This window comes from Astatotilapia calliptera, chromosome 22, assembly GCF_964374335.1.
Source record: "Astatotilapia calliptera chromosome 22, fAstCal68.1, whole genome shotgun sequence".
Lineage (NCBI taxonomy): Eukaryota > Metazoa > Chordata > Actinopteri > Cichliformes > Cichlidae > Astatotilapia > Astatotilapia calliptera.
In genome coordinates this window covers 1,026,180-1,044,536 of record NC_137442.1, presented here as the reverse complement: position 1 = coordinate 1,044,536, position 18,357 = coordinate 1,026,180, and the positions used below count along the sequence as shown (strand labels likewise).

At 51.1% G+C, this 18,357-nt stretch overlaps 1 protein-coding gene across 1 annotated transcript in view; it reads right to left on the bottom strand.

The window, feature by feature from the left end:
• LOC145423712 (uncharacterized) overlaps positions 1-18,357 on the bottom strand; it is a 36,921-nt gene that overhangs the window by 5,826 nt on the left and 12,738 nt on the right. The window contains exons 3-11 of the mRNA XM_080296469.1: positions 17,809-18,348; positions 14,218-14,571; positions 12,953-13,464; positions 10,849-11,494; positions 7,343-10,731; positions 6,160-6,592; positions 5,357-5,595; positions 4,855-5,019; positions 1,292-1,389 (exon numbers count right to left, since the gene is read on the bottom strand). Of these exons, the coding sequence (XP_080152595.1) occupies positions 1,292-1,389; positions 4,855-5,019; positions 5,357-5,595; positions 6,160-6,592; positions 7,343-10,731; positions 10,849-11,494; positions 12,953-13,464; positions 14,218-14,571; positions 17,809-18,348 (6,376 nt within the window). The remainder of the gene's footprint in view (positions 1-1,291; positions 1,390-4,854; positions 5,020-5,356; positions 5,596-6,159; positions 6,593-7,342; positions 10,732-10,848; positions 11,495-12,952; positions 13,465-14,217; positions 14,572-17,808; positions 18,349-18,357) is intronic.

Here is an 18,357-nt window from a genome sequence, read left to right as displayed (position 1 = left end):
TTGGCGCAGCAGTTGTGGTTGTTGTTGGGGCAGCTGCAGTTGTTGTTGATGGGGCGGCTGTTGTGGTTGTTGTTGGGGCAGCTGCAGTTGTTGTTGTTGGCGCAGCAGTTGTGGTTGTTGTTGGGGCAGCTGTACTTGTTGTTGTTGGGGCAGCAGTAGCTGTTGTTGTTGGGGCGGCTGTTGTGGTTGTGGTTGGGGCAGCATTAGTTGTTGTTGTTGGAGCTGCAGTTGTTGTTGTTGTTGGGGCAGCAGTAGCTGTTGTTGTTGGGGCAGCTGCAGTTGTTGTTGTTGGGGCGGCTGTTGTGGTTGTTGTTGTTGGAGCTGCAGTTGTTGTTGTTGGCGCAGCAGTTGTGGTTGTTGTTGGGGCAGCTGCAGTTGTTGTTGTTGGGGCGGCTGTTGTGGTTGTTGTTGGGGCAGCTGCAGTTGTTGTTGTTGGCGCAGCAGTTGTGGTTGTTGTTGGGGCAGCTGTACTTGTTGTTGTTTGGGCAGCAGTAGCTGTTGTTGTTGGGGCGGCTGTTGTGGTTGTTGTTGGGGCAGCATTAGTTGTTGTTGTTGGAGCTGCAGTTGTTGTTGTTGGCGCAGCAGTTGTGGTTGTTGTTGGGGCAGCTGCAGTTGTTGTTGTTGGGGCGGCTGTTGTGGTTGTTGTTGGGGCAGCTGTAGTTGTTGTTGTTGGAGAAGCAGTTATGGTTGTTGTTGGGTCAGCTGCAGTTGTTGTGGTTGGGGCGGCTGTAATTGTTGTTGTTGGGGCGGCTGTTGTGGTTGTTGGGGCAGCTGTAGTCGTTGTTGTTGGGGCAGCAGTAGCTGTTGTTGTTGGGGCGGCTGTTGTGGTTGTTGTTGGGGCTGCAGTACTTGTTGTTGTTGGGGCAGCAGTAGCTGTTGTTGTTGGGGCGGCTGTTGTGGTTGTTGTTGGGGCTGTAGTTGTTGTTGTTGGGGCGGCTGTTGTGGTTGTTGGGGCAGCTGTACTTGTTGTTGTTGGGGCAGCAGTAGCTGTTGTTGTTGGGGCGGCTGTTGTGGTTGTTGGGGCAGCTGTACTTGTTGTTGTTGGGGCAGCAGTAGCTGTTGTTGTTGGGGCGGCTGTTGTGGTTGTTGTTGGGGCAGCTGTAGTTGTTGTTGTTGGAACTGCAGTTGTGGTTGTTGGAGCAGAAGTTGTGGTTGTTGTTGGGGCAGATGTAGTTGTTGTTGTTGGGGGAGCAGTTGTGGTTGTTGTTGGGGCTGCAGTTGTTGTTGTTGGAGCTGCAGTTGTGGTTGTTGGAGCAGCAGTTGTGGTTGTTGTTGGGGCTGCAGTTGTTGCTGTTGGGGCGGCTGTAGTTGTTGTTGGGGCGGCTGTTGTGGTTGTTGTTGGGGCTGCAGTTGTTGTTGTTGTTGTCGGTGCAGCTGTAGTAGTTGTTGTTGGGGCAGCTGTTGTGGTTGTTGGGGCAGCTGTACTTGTTGTTGTTGGGGCAGCAGTAGCTGTTGTTGTTGGGGCGGCTGTTGTGGTTGTTGTTGGGGCAGCATTAGTTGTTGTTGTTGGGGCTGCAGTTGTTGTTGTTGGCGCAGCAGTTGTGGTTGTTGTCGGTGCAGCTGTAGTAGTTGTTGGGACTGCAGTTGTTGTGGTTGTTGTTGGGGCAGCTGTTGTTGTTGTTGGGGCAGCAGTAGCTGTTGTTGTTGGGGCGGCTGTTGTTGTTGTTGTTGGGGCAGCTGTAGTTGTTGTTGTTGGAACTGCAGTTGTGGTTGTTGGAGCAGCAGTTGTGGTTGTTGTTGGGGCAGATGTAGTTGTTGTTGTTGGGGGAGCAGTTGTGGTTGTTGTTGGGGCTGCAGTTGTTGTTGTTGGAGCTGCAGTTGTGGTTGTTGGAGCAGCAGTTGTGGTTGTTGTTGGGGCAGCTGTAGTTGTTGTTGGGGCGGCTGTTGTGGTTGTTGTTGGGGCTGCAGTTGTTGTTGTTGTTGTCGGTGCAGCTGTAGTAGTTGTTGTTGGGGCAGCTGTTGTGGTTGTTGGGGCAGCTGTACTTGTTGTTGTTGGGGCAGCAGTAGCTGTTGTTGTTGGGGCGGCTGTTGTGGTTGTTGTTGGGGCAGCATTAGTTGTTGTTGTTGGAGCTGCAGTTGTTGTTGTTGGCGCAGCAGTTGTGGTTGTTGTCGGTGCAGCTGTAGTAGTTGTTGTTGGGACTGCAGTTGTTGTGGTTGTTGTTGGGGCAGCTGTTGTTGTTGTTGGGGCAGCAGTAGCTGTTGTTGTTGGGGCGGCTGTTGTTGTTGTTGTTGGGGCAGCTGTAGTTGTTGTTGTTGGAACTGCAGTTGTGGTTGTTGGAGCAGCAGTTGTGGTTGTTGTTGGGGCAGATGTAGTTGTTGTTGTTGGGGGAGCAGTTGTGGTTGTTGTTGGGGCTGCAGTTGTTGTTGTTGGAGCTGCAGTTGTGGTTGTTGGAGCAGCAGTTGTGGTTGTTGTTGGGGCTGCAGTTGTTGTTGTTGGGGCAGCTGTAGTTGTTGTTGGGGCGGCTGTTGTGGTTGTTGTTGGGGCTGCAGTTGTTGTTGTTGTTGTCGGTGCAGCTGTAGCAGTTGTTGTTGGGGCAGCTGTTGTGGTTGTTGGGGCAGCTGTACTTGTTGTTGTTGGGGCAGCAGTAGCTGTTGTTGTTGGGGCGGCTGTTGTGGTTGTTGTTGGGGCAGCATTAGTTGTTGTTGTTGGAGCTGCAGTTGTTGTTGTTGGCGCAGCAGTTGTGGTTGTTGTCGGTGCAGCTGTAGTAGTTGTTGTTGGGACTGCAGTTGTTGTGGTTGTTGTTGGGGCAGCTGTTGTTGTTGTTGGGGCAGCAGTAGCTGTTGTTGTTGGGGCGGCTGTTGTGGTTGTTGTCGGTGCAGCTGTAGTAGTTGTTGTTGGGGCAGCTGTTGTGGTTGTTGGGGCAGCTGTACTTGTTGTTGTTGGGGCAGCAGTAGCTGTGGTTGTTGGGGCGGCTGTTGTGGTTGTTGTTGTGGCAGCATTAGTGGTTGTTGTTGGAACTGCAGTTGTGGTTGTTGGAGCAGCAGTTATGGTTGTTGTTGGGGCAGATGTAGTTGTTGTTGTTGGGGGAGCAGTTGTGGTTGTTGTTGGGGCTGCAGTTGTGGTTGTTGTTGGGGCTGCAGTTGTTGTTGTTGTTGTCGGTGCAGCTGTAGTGGTTGTTGTTGGGGCAGCTGTTGTGGTTGTTGGGGCAGCTGTACTTGTTGTTGTTGGGGCAGCAGTAGCTGTGGTTGTTGGGGCGGCTGTTGTGGTTGTTGTTGGGGCAGCATTAGTTGTTGTTGTTGGGACTGCAGTTGTTGTGGTTGTTGTTGGGGCAGCTGTTGTTGTTGTTGGGGCAGCAGTTGTGGTTGTTGTTGGGGCAGCAGTAGCTGTTGTTGTTGGGGCAGCTGTAGTTGTTGTTGTTGGAACTGCAGTTGTGGTTGTTGGAGCAGCAGTTGTGGTTGTTGTTGGGGCAGATGTAGTTGTTGTTGTTGGGGGAGCAGTTGTGGTTGTTGTTGGGGCTGCAGTTGTTGTTGTTGGGGCAGCTGTAGTTGTTGTTGGGGCAGCTGTAGTTGTTGTTGGGACTGCAGTTGTTGTGGTTGTTGTTGGGGCTGCAGTTGTTGTTGGCGCTGCAGTTGTGGTTGTTGGAGCAGCAGTTGTGGTTGTTGTTGGGGCAGATGCAGTTGTGGTTGTTGGGGCAGCAGTTGTGGTTGTTGTTGGGGCAGATGTAGTTGTTGTTGTTGGAGCAGCAGTTGTGGTTGTTGTTGGGGCTGCAGTTGTTGTTGTTGTTGTCGGTGCAGCTGTAGCTGTTGTTGTTGGGGCGGCTGTTGTGGTTGTTGTTGGGGCAGCATTAGTTGTTGTTGTTGGGGCAGCTGTTGTTGTTGTTGGGGCAGCAGTAGCTGTTGTTGTTGGGGCGGCTGTTGTGGTTGTTGTTGGGGCAGCTGTAGTTGTTGTTGTTGGAACTGCAGTTGTGGTTGTTGGAGCAGCAGTTGTGGTTGTTGTTGGGGCAGATGTAGTTGTTGTTGTTGGGGGAGCAGTTGTGGTTGTTGTTGGGGCTGCAGTTGTTGTTGTTGGGGCAGCTGTAGTTGTTGTTGGGGCAGCTGTAGTTGTTGTTGGCGCAGCAGTTGTGGTTGTTGTGGGTGCAGCTGTAGTAGTTGTTGTTGGGGCTGCAGTTGTTGTTGGAGCTGCAGTTGTGGTTGTTGGAGCAGCAGTTGTGGTTGTTGTTGGGGCAGCTGCAGTTGTGGTTGTTGGAGCAGCAGTTGTGGTTGTTGTTGGGGCAGATGTAGTTGTTGTTGTTGGGGGAGCAGCAGTTGTGGTTGTTGTTGGGGCAGCATTAGTTGTTGTTGTTGGAACTGCAGTTGTGGTTGTTGGAGCAGCAGTTGTGGTTGTTGTTGGGGCGGCAGTTGTTGTTGTTGTTGGGGCTGCAGTTGTTGTTGTTGTTGTCGGTGCAGCTGTAGCAGTTGTTGTTGGGGCAGCTGTAGTAGTTGTTGTTGGGACTGCAGTTGTTGTGGTTGTTGTTGGGGCAGCTGTTGTTGTTGTTGGGGCAGCAGTAGCTGTTGTTGTTGGGGCGGCTGTTGTGGTTGTTGTTGGGGCAGCTGTAGTTGTTGTTGTTGGAACTGCAGTTGTGGTTGTTGGAGCAGCAGTTGTGGTTGTTGTTGGGGCAGATGTAGTTGTTGTTGTTGGGGGAGCAGTTGTGGTTGTTGTTGGGGCTGCAGTTGTTGTTGGGGCAGCTGCAGTTGTTGTTGTTGGGGCAGCAGTTGTGGTTGTCGTTGGGGCAGCTGTAGTCGTTGTTGGGGCAGCTGTAGTTGTTGTTGTTGTTGTCGGTGCAGCTGTAGTAGTTGTTGTTGGGGCAGCTGTTGTGGTTGTTGGGGCAGCTGTACTTGTTGTTGTTGGGGCAGCAGTAGCTGTTGTTGTTGGGGCGGCTGTTGTGGTTGTTGTTGGGGCAGCAGTAGTTGTTGTTGGAGCTGCAGTTGTTGTTGTCGGTGCAGCTGTAGTAGTTGTTGTTGGGACTGCAGTTGTTGTGGTTGTTGTTGGGGCAGCTGTTGTTGTTGTTGTTGGGGGAGCAGTTGTGGTTGTTGTTGGGGCTGCAGTTGTTGTTGTTGGAGCTTCAGTTGTGGTTGTTGGAGCAGCAGTTGTGGTTGTTGTTGGGGCAGATGTAGTTGTTGTTGTTGGGGGAGCAGTTGTGGTTGTTGGGGCAGCTGTAGTTGTTGTTGTTGGAGCTGCAGTTGTGGTTGTTGGAGCAGCAGTTGTGGTTGTTGTTGGAGCAGCAGTTGTGGTTGTTGTTGGGCCAGATGTAGTTGTTATTGTTGGGGGAGCAGTTGTGGTTGTTGGAGCTGCAGTTGTGGTTTTTAAAGCAGCAGTTGTGGTTGTTGTTGGGGCTGCAGTTGTTGTTGTTGGGGTAGCTGTAGTTGTTGTCAGGACTGCAGTTGTTATGGTTGTTGTTGGGGCTGCAGTTGTTGTTGTTGGGGCAGCTGTAGTTGTTGTTGTTGGCGCAGCAGTTGTGGTTGTTGTTGGGGCAGCAGTTGTGGTTGTTGTTGGGGCAGCTGTAGTTGTTGTTGTTGGAACTGCAGTTGTGGTTGTTGGAGCAGCAGTTGTGGTTGTTGTTGGGGCAGATGTAGTTGTTGTTGTTGGGGGAGCAGTTGTGGTTGTTGTTGGGGCTGCAGTTGTTGTTGTTGGAGCTGCAGTTGTGGTTGTTGGAGCTGCAGTTGTGGTTGTTAAAGCAGCAGTTGTGGTTGTTGTTGGGGCTGCAGTTGTTGTTGTTGGGGCAGCTGTAGTTGTTGTTGGGGCGGCTGTTGTGGTTGTTGTTTGGGCTGCAGTTGTTGTTGTTGGAGCAGCTGTAGTTGTTGTTGTTGGAACTGCAGTTGTGGTTGTTGGAGCTGCAGTTGTTGTTGTTGGCGCAGCAGTTGTGGTTGTTGTCAGTGCAGCTGTAGTAGTTGTTGTTGGGACTGCAGTTGTTGTGGTTGTTGTTGGGGCGGCTGTTGTGGTTGTTGTTGGGGCAGCTGTAGTTGTTGTTGGGGCGGCTGTTGTGGTTGTTGTTGGGGCTGCAGTTGTTGTTGTTGGTGCAGCTGTAGTTGTTGTTGTTGGAACTGCAGTTGTGGTTGTTGGAGCAGCAGTTGTGGTTGTTGTTGGGGCAGCTGTAGTTGTTGTTGTTGGAACTGCAGTTGTGGTTGTTGGAGCAGCAGTTGTGGTTGTTGTTGGGGCAGATGTAGTTGTTGTTGTTGGGGGAGCAGTTGTGGTTGTTGGGGCAGCTGTAGCAGTTGTTGTTGGGGCTGCAGTAGTTGTTGTTGTTAGGGCAGCAGTTGTGGTTGTTGTTGGGGCAGCTGCAGTTGTTGTTGTTGGGGCGGCTGTTGTGGTTGTTGTTGGGGCAGCTGCAGTTGTTGTTGTTGGGGCAGCAGTTGTGGTTGTTGTTGGGGCAGCTGTAGTCGTTGTTGGGGCAGCTGTAGTTGTTGTTGTTGGGGCGGCAGTTGTGGTTGTTGTTGGGGCGGCTGTTGTGGTTGTTGTTGGGGCTGCAGTTGTTGTTGTTGTTGTCGGTGCAGCTGTAGTAGTTGTTGTTGGGGCTGCTGTTGTGGTTGTTGGGGCAGCTGTACTTGTTGTTGTTGGGGCAGCAGTAGCTTTTGTTGTTGGGGCGGCTGTTGTGGTTGTTGTTGGGGCAGCATTAGTTGTTGTTGTTGGAGCTGCAGTTGTTGTTGTTGGCGCAGCAGTTGTGGTTGTTGTCGGTGCAGCTGTAGTAGTTGTTGTTGGGACTGCAGTTGTTGTGGTTGTTGTTGGGGCAGCTGTTGTTGTTGTTGAGGCAGCAGTAGCTGTTGTTGTTGGGGCGGCTGTTGTGGCTGTTGTTGGGGCAGCTGTAGTTGTTGTTGTTGGAACTGCAGTTGTGGTTGTTGGAGCAGCAGTTGTGGTTGTTGTTGGGGCAGATGTAGTTGTTGTTGTTGTTGGGGGAGCAGTTGTGGTTGTTGTTGGGGCTGCAGTTGTGGTTGTTGTTGGGGCTGCAGTTGTTGTTGTTGTTGTTGGGGCAGCATTAGTTGTTGTTGTTGGAACTGCAGTTGTGGTTGTTGTTGGGGCAGCTGTAGTTGTTGTTGTTGGAGCTGCAGTTGTGGTTGTTGGAGGAGCAGCAGTTGTGGTTGTTGTTGGGCCAGATGTAGTTGTTATTGTTGGGGGAGCAGTTGTGGTTGTTGGAGCTGCAGTTGTGGTTTTTAAAGCAGCAGTTGTGGTTGTTGTTGGGGCTGCAGTTGTTGTTGTTGGGGTAGCTGTAGTTGTTGTTGGGACTGCAGTTGTTGTGGTTGTTGTTGGGGCTGCAGTTGTTGTTGTTGGGGCAGCTGTAGTTGTTGTTGTTGGCGCAGCAGTTGTGGTTGTTGTTGGGGCAGCAGTTGTGGTTGTTGTTGGGGCAGCTGTAGTTGTTGTTGTTGGAACTGCAGTTGTGGTTGTTGGAGCAGCAGTTGTGGTTGTTGTTGGGGCAGATGTAGTTGTTGTTGTTGGGGGAGCAGTTGTGGTTGTTGTTGGGGCTGCAGTTGTTGTTGTTGGAGCTGCAGTTGTGGTTGTTGGAGCTGCAGTTGTGGTTGTTAAAGCAGCAGTTGTGGTTGTTAAAGCAGCAGTTGTGGTTGTTGTTGGGGCTGCAGTTGTTGTTGTTGGGGCAGCTGTAGTTGTTGTTGGGGCGGCTGTTGTGGTTGTTGTTTGGGCTGCAGTTGTTGTTGTTGGAGCAGCTGTAGTTGTTGTTGTTGGAACTGCAGTTGTGGTTGTTGGAGCTGCAGTTGTTGTTGTTGGTGCAGCAGTTGTGGTTGTTGTCGGTGCAGCTGTAGTAGTTGTTGTTGGGACTGCAGTTGTTGTGGTTGTTGTTGGGGCGGCTGTTGTGGTTGTTGTTGGGGCAGCTGTAGTTGTTGTTGGGGCGGCTGTTGTGGTTGTTGTTGGGGCTGCAGTTGTTGTTGTTGGTGCAGCTGTAGTTGTTGTTGTTGGAACTGCAGTTGTGGTTGTTGGAGCAGCAGTTGTGGTTGTTGTTGGGGCAGCTGTAGTTGTTGTTGTTGGAACTGCAGTTGTGGTTGTTGGAGCAGCAGTTGTGGTTGTTGTTGGGGCAGATGTAGTTGTTGTTGTTGGGGGAGCAGTTGTGGTTGTTGGGGCAGCTGTAGCAGTTGTTGTTGGGGCTGCAGTAGTTGTTGCTGTTAGGGCAGCAGTTGTGGTTGTTGTTGGGGCAGCTGCAGTTGTTGTTGTTGGGGCAGCTGCAGTTGTTGTTGTTGGGGCAGCAGTTGTGGTTGTTGTTGGGGCAGCTGTAGTCGTTGTTGGGGCAGCTGTAGTTGTTGTTGTTGGGGCGGCAGTTGTGGTTGTTGTTGGGGCGGCTGTTGTGGTTGTTGTTGGGGCTGCAGTTGTGGTTGTTGTTGTCGGTGCAGCTGTAGTAGTTGTTGTTGGGGCTGCTGTTGTGGTTGTTGGGGCAGCTGTACTTGTTGTTGGGGCAGCAGTAGCTGTTGTTGTTGGGGCGGCTGTTGTGGTTGTTGTTGGGGCAGCATTAGTTGTTGTTGTTGGAGCTGCAGTTGTTGTTGTTGGCGCAGCAGTTGTGGTTGTTGTCGGTGCAGCTGTAGTAGTTGTTGTTGGGACTGCAGTTGTTGTGGTTGTTGTTGGGGCAGCTGTTGTTGTTGTTGAGGCAGCAGTAGCTGTTGTTGTTGGGGCGGCTGTTGTGGCTGTTGTTGGGGCAGCTGTAGTTGTTGTTGTTGGAACTGCAGTTGTGGTTGTTGGAGCAGCAGTTGTGGTTGTTGTTGGGGCAGATGTAGTTGTTGTTGTTGTTGGGGGAGCAGTTGTGGTTGTTGTTGGGGCTGCAGTTGTGGTTGTTGTTGGGGCTGCAGTTGTTGTTGTTGTTGTTGGGGCAGCATTAGTTGTTGTTGTTGGAACTGCAGTTGTGGTTGTTGTTGGGGCAGCTGTAGTTGTTGTTGTTGGAACTGCAGTTGTGGTTGTTGGAGCAGCAGTTGTGGTTGTTGTTGGGGCAAATGTAGTTGTTGTTGTTGGGGGAGCAGTTGTGGTTGTTGTTGGGGCTGCAGTTGTTGTTGTTGGAGCTTCAGTTGTGGTTGTTGGAGCAGCAGTTGTGGTTGTTGTTGGGACTTCAGTTGTTGTTGTTGGGGCAGCTGTAGTTGTTGTTGGGGCGGCTGTTGTGGTTGTTGTTGGGGCTGCAGTTGTTGTTGTTGTTGTCGGTGCAGCTGTAGTAGTTGTTGTTGGGGCAGCTGTTGTGGTTGTTGGGGCAGCTGTACTTGTTGTTGTTGGGGCAGCAGTAGCTGTTGTTGTTGGGGCGGCTGTTGTGGTTGTTGTTGGGGCAGCATTAGTTGTTGTTGTTGGAGCTGCAGTTGTTGTTGTTGGCGCAGCAGTTGTGGTTGTTGTCGGTGCAGCTGTAGTAGTTGTTGTTGGGACTGCAGTTGTTGTGGTTGTTGTTGGGGGAGCAGTTGTGGTTGTTGTTGGGGCTGCAGTTGTTGTTGTTGGAGCTGCAGTTGTGGTTGTTGGAGCAGCAGTTGTGGTTTTTGTTGGGGCTGCAGTTGTTGTTGTTGGGGCAGCTGTAGTTGTTGTTGGGACTGCAGTTGTTGTTGTTGGAGCAGCTGTAGTTGTTGTTGTTGGAAATGCAGTTGTTGTTGTTGGAACTGCAGTTGTGGTTGTTGGAACTGCAGTTGTGGTTGTTGGAGCAGCAGTTGTGGTTGTTGTTGGGGGAGCAGTTGTGGTTGTTGGAGCTGCAGCAGTTGTGGTTGTTAAAGCAGCAGTTGTGGTTGTTGTTGGGGCTGCAGTTGTTGTTGTTGGGGCAGCTGTAGTTGTTGTTGGGACTGCAGTTGTTGTGGTTGTTGTTGGGGCTGCAGTTGTTGTTGTTGGGGCAGCTGTAGTTGTTGTTGTTGGAGCTGCAGTTGTGGTTGTTAAAGCAGCAGTTGTGGTTGTTGTTGGGGCTGCAGTTGTTGTTGTTGGGGCAGCTGTAGTTGTTTTTGGGACTGCAGTTGTTGTTGTTGGAGCAGCTGTAGTTGTTGTTGTTGGAACTGCAGTTGTTGTTGTTGGAACTGCAGTTGTGGTTGTTAAAGCAGCAGTTGTGGTTGTTGTTGGGGCAGATGTAGTTGTTGTTGTTGGAGCAGCAGTTGTGGTTGTTGTTGGGGCGGCTGTTGTGGTTGTTGTTGTTGGGGGAGCAGTTGTGGTTGTTGTTGGGGCTGCAGTTGTTGTTGTTGGGGCAGCTGTAGTTGTGGTTGTTGGAGCAGCAGTTGTGGTTGTTGGAGCAGCAGTTGTGGTTGTTGTTGGGGCTGCAGTTGTTTTTGTTGTTGGGGCAGCAGTTGTGGTTGTTGGAGCAGCTGTAGTTGTTGTTGTTGGAACTGCAGTTGTGGTTGTTGGAGCAGCAGTTGTGGTTGTTAAAGCAGCAGTTGTGGTTGTTGTTGGGGCTGCAGTTGTTGTTGTTGGAGCTGCAGTTGTGGTTGTTGGAGCTTCAGTTGTGGTTGTTAAAGCAGCAGTTGTGGTTGTTGTTGGGGCTGCAGTTGTTGTTGTTGGTGCAGCTGTAGTTGTTGTTGGGGCGGCTGTTGTGGTTGTTGTTAGAGCTGCAGTTGTGGTTGTTGGAGCAGCAGTTGTGGTTGTTGTTGGAGCAGCAGTTGTGGTTGTTGTTGGGCCAGATGTAGTTGTTGTTGTTGGAGCTGCAGTTGTGGTTGTTGGAGCTTCAGTTGTGGTTGTTAAAGCAGCAGTTGTGGTTGTTGTTGGGGCTGCAGTTGTTGTTGTTGGGGCAGCTGTAGTTGTTGTTGGGGCGGCTGTTGTGGTTGTTGTTGGGGCTGCAGTTGTTGTTGTTGGAGCAGCTGTAGTTGTTGTTGGAACTGCAATTGTTGTTGTTGGAACTGCAGTTGTGGTTGTTGGAGCAGCAGTTGTGGTTGTTGTTGGGGGAGCAGTTGTGGTTGTTGGAGCTGCAGCAGTTGTGGTTGTTAAAGCAGCAGTTGTGGTTGTTGTTGGGGCTGCAGTTGTTGTTGTTGGGGCAGCTGTAGTTGTTGTTGGGACTGCAGTTGTTGTGGTTGTTGTTGGGGCTGCTGTAGTTGTTGTTGTTGGAGCTGCAGTTGTGGTTGTTAAAGCAGCAGTTGTGGTTGTTGTTGGGGCTGCAGTTGTTGTTGTTGGGGCAGCTGTAGTTGTTGTTGGGGCTGCAGTTGTGGTTGTTGTTGGGGCTGCAGTTGTTGTTGTTGTTGTTGGGGCAGCATTAGTTGTTGTTGTTGGAACTGCAGTTGTGGTTGTTGTTGGGGCAGCTGTAGTTGTTGTTGTTGGAACTGCAGTTGTGGTTGTTGGAGCAGCAGTTGTGGTTGTTGTTGGGGCAGATGTAGTTGTTGTTGTTGGAGCAGCAGTTGTGGTTGTTGTTGGGGCAGATGTAGTTGTTGTTGTTGGGGGAGCAGTTGTGGTTGTTGTTGGGGCTGCAGTTGTTGTTGTTGGGGCAGCTGTAGTTGTGGTTGTTGGAGCAGCAGTTGTGGTTGTTGTTGGGGCTGCAGTTGTTGTTGTTGTTGGGGCAGCAGTTGTGGTTGTTAAAGCAGCAGTTGTGGTTGTTGTTGGGGCTGCAGTTGTTGTTGTTGGAGCTGCAGTTGTGGTTGTTGGAGCTTCAGTTGTGGTTGTTAAAGCAGCAGTTGTGGTTGTTGTTGGGGCTGCAGTTGTTGTTGTTGGTGCAGCTGTAGTTGTTGTTGGGGCGGCTGTTGTGGTTGTTGTTGGGGCTGCAGTTGTTGTTGTTGGTGCAGCTGTAGTTGTTGTTGTTGGAACTGCAGTTGTGGTTGTTGGAGCAGCAGTTGTGGTTGTTGTTGGGGCAGCTGTAGTTGTTGTTGTTGGAACTGCAGTTGTGGTTGTTGGAGCAGCAGTTGTGGTTGTTGTTGGGGCAGATGTAGTTGTTGTTGTTGGGGGAGCAGTTGTGGTTGTTGGGGCAGCTGTAGCAGTTGTTGTTGGGGCTGCAGTAGTTGTTGTTGTTGGGGCAGCAGTTGTGGTTGTTGTTGGGGCAGCTGCAGTTGTTGTTGTTGGGGAGGCTGTTGTGGTTGTTGTTGGGGCAGCTGCAGTTGTTGTTGTTGGGGCAGCAGTTGTGGTTGTTGTTGGGGCAGCTGTAGTCGTTGTTGGGGCAGCTGTAGTTGTTGTTGTTGGGGCGGCAGTTGTGGTTGTTGTTGGGGCGGCTGTTGTGGTTGTTGTTGGGGCTGCAGTTGTTGTTGTTGTTGTCGGTGCAGCTGTAGTAGTTGTTGTTGGAGCAGCAGTTGTGGTTGTTGGGGCAGCTGTACTTGTTGTTGTTGGGGCAGCAGTAGCTGTTGTTGTTGGGGCGGCTGTTGTGGTTGTTGTTGGGGCAGCATTAGTTGTGGTTGTTGGAGCTGCAGTTGTTGTTGTTGGCGCAGCAGTTGTGGTTGTTGTCGGTGCAGCTGTAGTAGTTGTTGTTGGGACTGCAGTTGTTGTGGTTGTTGTTGGGGCAGCTGTCGTTGTTGTTGAGGCAGCAGTAGCTGTTGTTGTTGTTGGGGCGGCTGTTGTGGTAGTTGTTGGGGCAGCTGCAGTTGTTGTTGTTGGGGCAGCTGTTGTGGTCGTTGTTGGGGCAGCTGTAGTTGTTGTTGTTGTGGCGGCAGTTGTGGTTGTTGTTGGGGCGGCAGTTGTTGTTGTTGTGGCAGCTGTAGTTGTTGTTGTTGGGGCAGCAGTTGTGGTTGTTGTTGGGGCAGCAGTTGTGGTTGTTGTTGGGGCAGCTGTAGTTGTTGTTGTTGGAACTGCAGTTGTGGTTGTTGGAGCAGCAGTTGTTGTGGTTGTTGTTGGGGCTGCAGTTGTTGTTGTTGGGGCAGCTGTAGTTGTTGTTGGGGCGGCTGTTGTGGTTGTTGTTGGGGCTGCAGTTGTTGTTGTTGGAGCAGCTGTAGTTGTTGTTGTTGGAACTGCAATTGTTGTTGTTGGAACTGCAGTTGTGGTTGTTGGAGCAGCAGTTGTGGTTGTTGTTGGGGGAGCAGTTGTGGTTGTTGGAGCTGCAGCAGTTGTGGTTGTTAAAGCAGCAGTTGTGGTTGTTGTTGGGGCTGCAGTTGTTGTTGTTGGGGCAGCTGTAGTTGTTGTTGGGACTGCAGTTGTTGTGGTTGTTGTTGGGGCTGCTGTAGTTGTTGTTGTTGGAGCTGCAGTTGTGGTTGTTAAAGCAGCAGTTGTGGTTGTTGTTGGGGCTGCAGTTGTTGTTGTTGGGGCAGCTGTAGTTGTTGTTGGGGCTGCAGTTGTGGTTGTTGTTGGGGCTGCAGTTGTTGTTGTTGTTGTTGGGGCAGCATTAGTTGTTGTTGTTGGAACTGCAGTTGTGGTTGTTGTTGGGGCAGCTGTAGTTGTTGTTGTTGGAACTGCAGTTGTGGTTGTTGGAGCAGCAGTTGTGGTTGTTGTTGGGGCAGATGTAGTTGTTGTTGTTGGAGCAGCAGTTGTGGTTGTTGTTGGGGCAGATGTAGTTGTTGTTGTTGGGGGAGCAGTTGTGGTTGTTGTTGGGGCTGCAGTTGTTGTTGTTGGGGCAGCTGTAGTTGTGGTTGTTGGAGCAGCAGTTGTGGTTGTTGTTGGGGCTGCAGTTGTTGTTGTTGTTGGGGCAGCAGTTGTGGTTGTTAAAGCAGCAGTTGTGGTTGTTGTTGGGGCTGCAGTTGTTGTTGTTGGAGCTGCAGTTGTGGTTGTTGGAGCTTCAGTTGTGGTTGTTAAAGCAGCAGTTGTGGTTGTTGTTGGGGCTGCAGTTGTTGTTGTTGGTGCAGCTGTAGTTGTTGTTGGGGCGGCAGTTGTTGTTGTTGTGGCAGCTGTAGTTGTTGTTGTTGGGGCAGCAGTTGTGGTTGTTGTTGGGGCAGCAGTTGTGGTTGTTGTTGGGGCAGCTGTAGTTGTTGTTGTTGGAACTGCAGTTGTGGTTGTTGGAGCAGCAGTTGTTGTGGTTGTTGTTGGGGCTGCAGTTGTTGTTGTTGGGGCAGCTGTAGTTGTTGTTGGGGCGGCTGTTGTGGTTGTTGTTGGGGCTGCAGTTGTTGTTGTTGGAGCAGCTGTAGTTGTTGTTGTTGGAACTGCAGTTGTGGTTGTTGGAGCAGCAGTTGTGGTTGTTGTTGTGGGAGCAGTTGTGGTTGTTGGAGCTGCAGCAGTTGTGGTTGTTAAAGCAGCAGTTGTGGTTGTTGTTGGGGCTGCAGTTGTTGTTGTTGGGGCAGCTGTAGTTGTTGTTGGGACTGCAGTTGTTGTGGTTGTTGTTGGGGCTGCTGTAGTTGTTGTTGTTGGAGCTGCAGTTGTGGTTGTTAAAGCAGCAGTTGTGGTTGTTGTTGGGGCTGCAGTTGTGGTTGTTGTTGGGGCTGCAGTTGTTGTTGTTGTTGTTGGGGCAGCATTAGTTGTTGTTGTTGGAACTGCAGTTGTGGTTGTTGTTGGGGCAGCTGTAGTTGTTGTTGTTGGAACTGCAGTTGTGGTTGTTGGAGCAGCAGTTGTGGTTGTTGTTGGGGCAGATGTAGTTGTTGTTGTTGGAGCAGCAGTTGTGGTTGTTGTTGGGGCTGATGTAGTTGTTGTTGTTGGGGGAGCAGTTGTGGTTGTTGTTGGGGCTGCAGTTGTTGTTGTTGGGGCAGCTGTAGTTGTGGTTGTTGGAGCAGCAGTTGTGGTTGTTGTTGGGGCTGCAGTTGTTGTTGTTGTTGGGGCAGCAGTTGTGGTTGTTAAAGCAGCAGTTGTGGTTGTTGTTGGGGCTGCAGTTGTTGTTGTTGGAGCTGCAGTTGTGGTTGTTGGAGCTTCAGTTGTGGTTGTTAAAGCAGCAGTTGTGGTTGTTGTTGGGGCTGCAGTTGTTGTTGTTGGTGCAGCTGTAGTTGTTGTTGGGGCGGCTGTTGTGGTTGTTGTTGGGGCTGCAGTTGTTGTTGTTGGTGCAGCTGTAGTTGTTGTTGTTGGAACTGCAGTTGTGGTTGTTGGAGCAGCAGTTGTGGTTGTTGTTGGGGCAGCTGTAGTTGTTGTTGTTGGAACTGCAGTTGTGGTTGTTGGAGCAGCAGTTGTGGTTGTTGTTGGGGCAGATGTAGTTGTTGTTGTTGGGGGAGCAGTTGTGGTTGTTGGGGCAGCTGTAGCAGTTGTTGTTGGGGCTGCAGTAGTTGTTGTTGTTGGGGCAGCAGTTGTGGTTGTTGTTGGGGCAGCTGCAGTTGTTGTTGTTGGGGAGGCTGTTGTGGTTGTTGTTGGGGCAGCTGCAGTTGTTGTTGTTGGGGCAGCAGTTGTGGTTGTTGTTGGGGCAGCTGTAGTCGTTGTTGGGGCAGCTGTAGTTGTTGTTGTTGGGGCGGCAGTTGTGGTTGTTGTTGGGGCGGCTGTTGTGGTTGTTGTTGGGGCTGCAGTTGTTGTTGTTGTTGTCGGTGCAGCTGTAGTAGTTGTTGTTGGAGCAGCAGTTGTGGTTGTTGGGGCAGCTGTACTTGTTGTTGTTGGGGCAGCAGTAGCTGTTGTTGTTGGGGCGGCTGTTGTGGTTGTTGTTGGGGCAGCATTAGTTGTGGTTGTTGGAGCTGCAGTTGTTGTTGTTGGCGCAGCAGTTGTGGTTGTTGTCGGTGCAGCTGTAGTAGTTGTTGTTGGGACTGCAGTTGTTGTGGTTGTTGTTGGGGCAGCTGTCGTTGTTGTTGAGGCAGCAGTAGCTGTTGTTGTTGGGGCGGCTGTTGTGGTAGTTGTTGGGGCAGCTGCAGTTGTTGTTGTTGGGGCAGCTGTTGTGGTCGTTGTTGGGGCAGCTGTAGTTGTTGTTGTTGTGGCGGCAGTTGTGGTTGTTGTTGGGGCGGCAGTTGTTGTTGTTGTGGCAGCTGTAGTTGTTGTTGTTGGGGCAGCAGTTGTGGTTGTTGTTGGGGCAGCAGTTGTGGTTGTTGTTGGGGCAGCTGTAGTTGTTGTTGTTGGAACTGCAGTTGTGGTTGTTGGAGAAGCAGTTGTGGTGGTTGTTGGGGCAGATGTAGTTGTTGTTGTTGGGGGAGCAGTTGTGGTTGTTGTTGGGGCTGCAGTTGTTGTTGTTGGAACTGCAGTTGTGGTTGTTGGAGCAGCAGTTGTGGTTGTTGTTGGGGCAGCTGTAGTTGTTGTTGTTGGAACTGCAGTTGTGGTTGTTGGAGCAGCAGTTGTGGTTGTTGTTGGGGCAGATGTAGTTGTTGTTGTTGGGGGAGCAGTTGTGGTTGTTGGGGCAGCTGTAGCAGTTGTTGTTGGGGCAGCTGCAGTTGTTGTTGTTGGGGCAGCAGTTGTGGTTGTTTTTGGGGCAGCTGTAGTCGTTGTTGGGGCAGCTGTAGTTGTTGTTGTTGGGGCGGCAGTTGTGGTTGTTGTTGGGGCGGCAGTTGTTGTTGTTGTGGCAGCTGTAGTTGTTGTTGTTGGGGCAGCTGTAGTTGTTGTTGTTGGGGCAGCTGTAGCAGTTGTGGTTGTTGTTGGGGCAGCAGTAGTTGTTGTTGTTGGAGCAGCAGTTATGGTTGTTGTTGGGTCAGCTGCAGTTGTTGTTGTTGGGGCGGCTGTTGTGGTTGTTGTTGGGGCAGCTGTAGTTGTTGTTGTTGGAGCAGCTGTAGTTGTTGTTGTTGGAACTGCAGTTGTGGTTGTTGGAGCAGCAGTTGTGGTTGTTGTTGGGGCAGATGTAGTTGTTGTTGTTGGGGGAGCAGTTGTGGTTGTTGGGGCAGCTGTAGCAGTTGTTGTTGGGGCTGCAGTAGTTGTTGTTGTTAGGGCAGCAGTTGTGGTTGTTGTTGGGGCAGCTGCAGTTGTTGTTGTTGGGGCGGCTGTTGTGGTTGTTGTTGGGGCAGCTGCAGTTGTTGTTGTTGGGGCAGCAGTTGTGGTTGTTGTTGGGGCAGCTGTAGTCGTTGTTGGGGCAGCTGTAGTTGTTGTTGTTGGGTCGGCTGTTGTGGTTGTTGTTGGGGCGGCTGTAGTCGTTGTTGGGGCAGCTGTAGTTGTTGTTGTTGGGGCAGCTGTAGCAGTTGTGGTTGTTGTTGGGGCAGCTGTAGTTGTTGTTGTTGGAGCAGCTGTAGTTGTTGTTGTTGGACCTGCAGTTGTGGTTGTTGGAGCAGCAGTTGTGGTTGTTGTTGGGGCAGATGTAGTTGTTGTTGTTGGGGGAGCAGTTGTGGTTGTTGGGGCAGCTGTAGCAGTTGTTGTTGGGGCTGCAGTAGTTGTTGTTGTTAGGGCAGCAGTTGTGGTTGTTGTTGGGGCAGCTGCAGTTGTTGTTGTTGGGGCAGCAGTTGTGGTTGTTGTTGGGGCAGCTGTAGTCGTTGTTGGGGCAGCTGTAGTTGTTGTTGTTGGGTCGGCTGTTGTGGTTGTTGTTGGGGCGGCTGTAGTTGTTGTTGGGGCAGCTGTAGTTGTTGTTGTTGGGGCAGCTGTAGCAGTTGTGGTTGTTGTTGGGGCAGCTGTAGTTGTTGTTGTTGGAGCTGCAGTTGTGGTTGTTGGAGCAGCAGTTATGGTTGTTGTTGGGTCAGCTGCAGTTGTTGTTGTTGGAACTGCAGTTGTGGTTGTTGGAGCAGCAGTTGTGGTTGTTGTTGGGGCAGATGTAGTTGTTGTTGTTGGGGGAGCAGTTGTGGTTGTTGTTGGGGCTGCAGTTGTTGTTGTTGGAACTGCAGTTGTGGTTGTTGGAGCAGCAGTTGTGGTTGTTGTTGGGGCAGCTGTAGTTGTTGTTGTTGGAACTGCAGTTGTGGTTGTTGGAGCAGCAGTTGTTGTGGTTGTTGTTGGGGCTGCAGTTGTTGTTGTTGGGGCAGCTGTAGTTGTTGTTGGGGCGGCTGTTGTGGTTGTTGTTGGGGCTGCAGTTGTTGTTGTTGGAGCAGCTGTAGTTGTTGTTGTTGGAACTGCAATTGTTGTTGTTGGAACTGCAGTTGTGGTTGTTGGAGCAGCAGTTGTGGTTGTTGTTGGGGGAGCAGTTGTGGTTGTTGGAGCTGCAGCAGTTGTGGTTGTTAAAGCAGCAGTTGTGGTTGTTGTTGGGGCTGCAGTTGTTGTTGTTGGGGCAGCTGTAGTTGTTGTTGGGACTGCAGTTGTTGTGGTTGTTGTTGGGGCTGCTGTAGTTGTTGTTGTTGGAGCTGCAGTTGTGGTTGTTAAAGCAGCAGTTGTGGTTGTTGTTGGGGCTGCAGTTGTTGTTGTTGGGGCAGCTGTAGTTGTTGTTGGGGCTGCAGTTGTGGTTGTTGTTGGGGCTGCAGTTGTTGTTGTTGTTGTTGGGGCAGCATTAGTTGTTGTTGTTGGAACTGCAGTTGTGGTTGTTGTTGGGGCAGCTGTAGTTGTTGTTGTTGGAACTGCAGTTGTGGTTGTTGGAGCAGCAGTTGTGGTTGTTGTTGGGGCAGATGTAGTTGTTGTTGTTGGAGCAGCAGTTGTGGTTGTTGTTGGGGCAGATGTAGTTGTTGTTGTTGGGGGAGCAGTTGTGGTTGTTGTTGGGGCTGCAGTTGTTGTTGTTGGGGCAGCTGTAGTTGTGGTTGTTGGAGCAGCAGTTGTGGTTGTTGTTGGGGCTGCAGTTGTTGTTGTTGTTGGGGCAGCAGTTGTGGTTGTTAAAGCAGCAGTTGTGGTTGTTGTTGGGGCTGCAGTTGTTGTTGTTGGAGCTGCAGTTG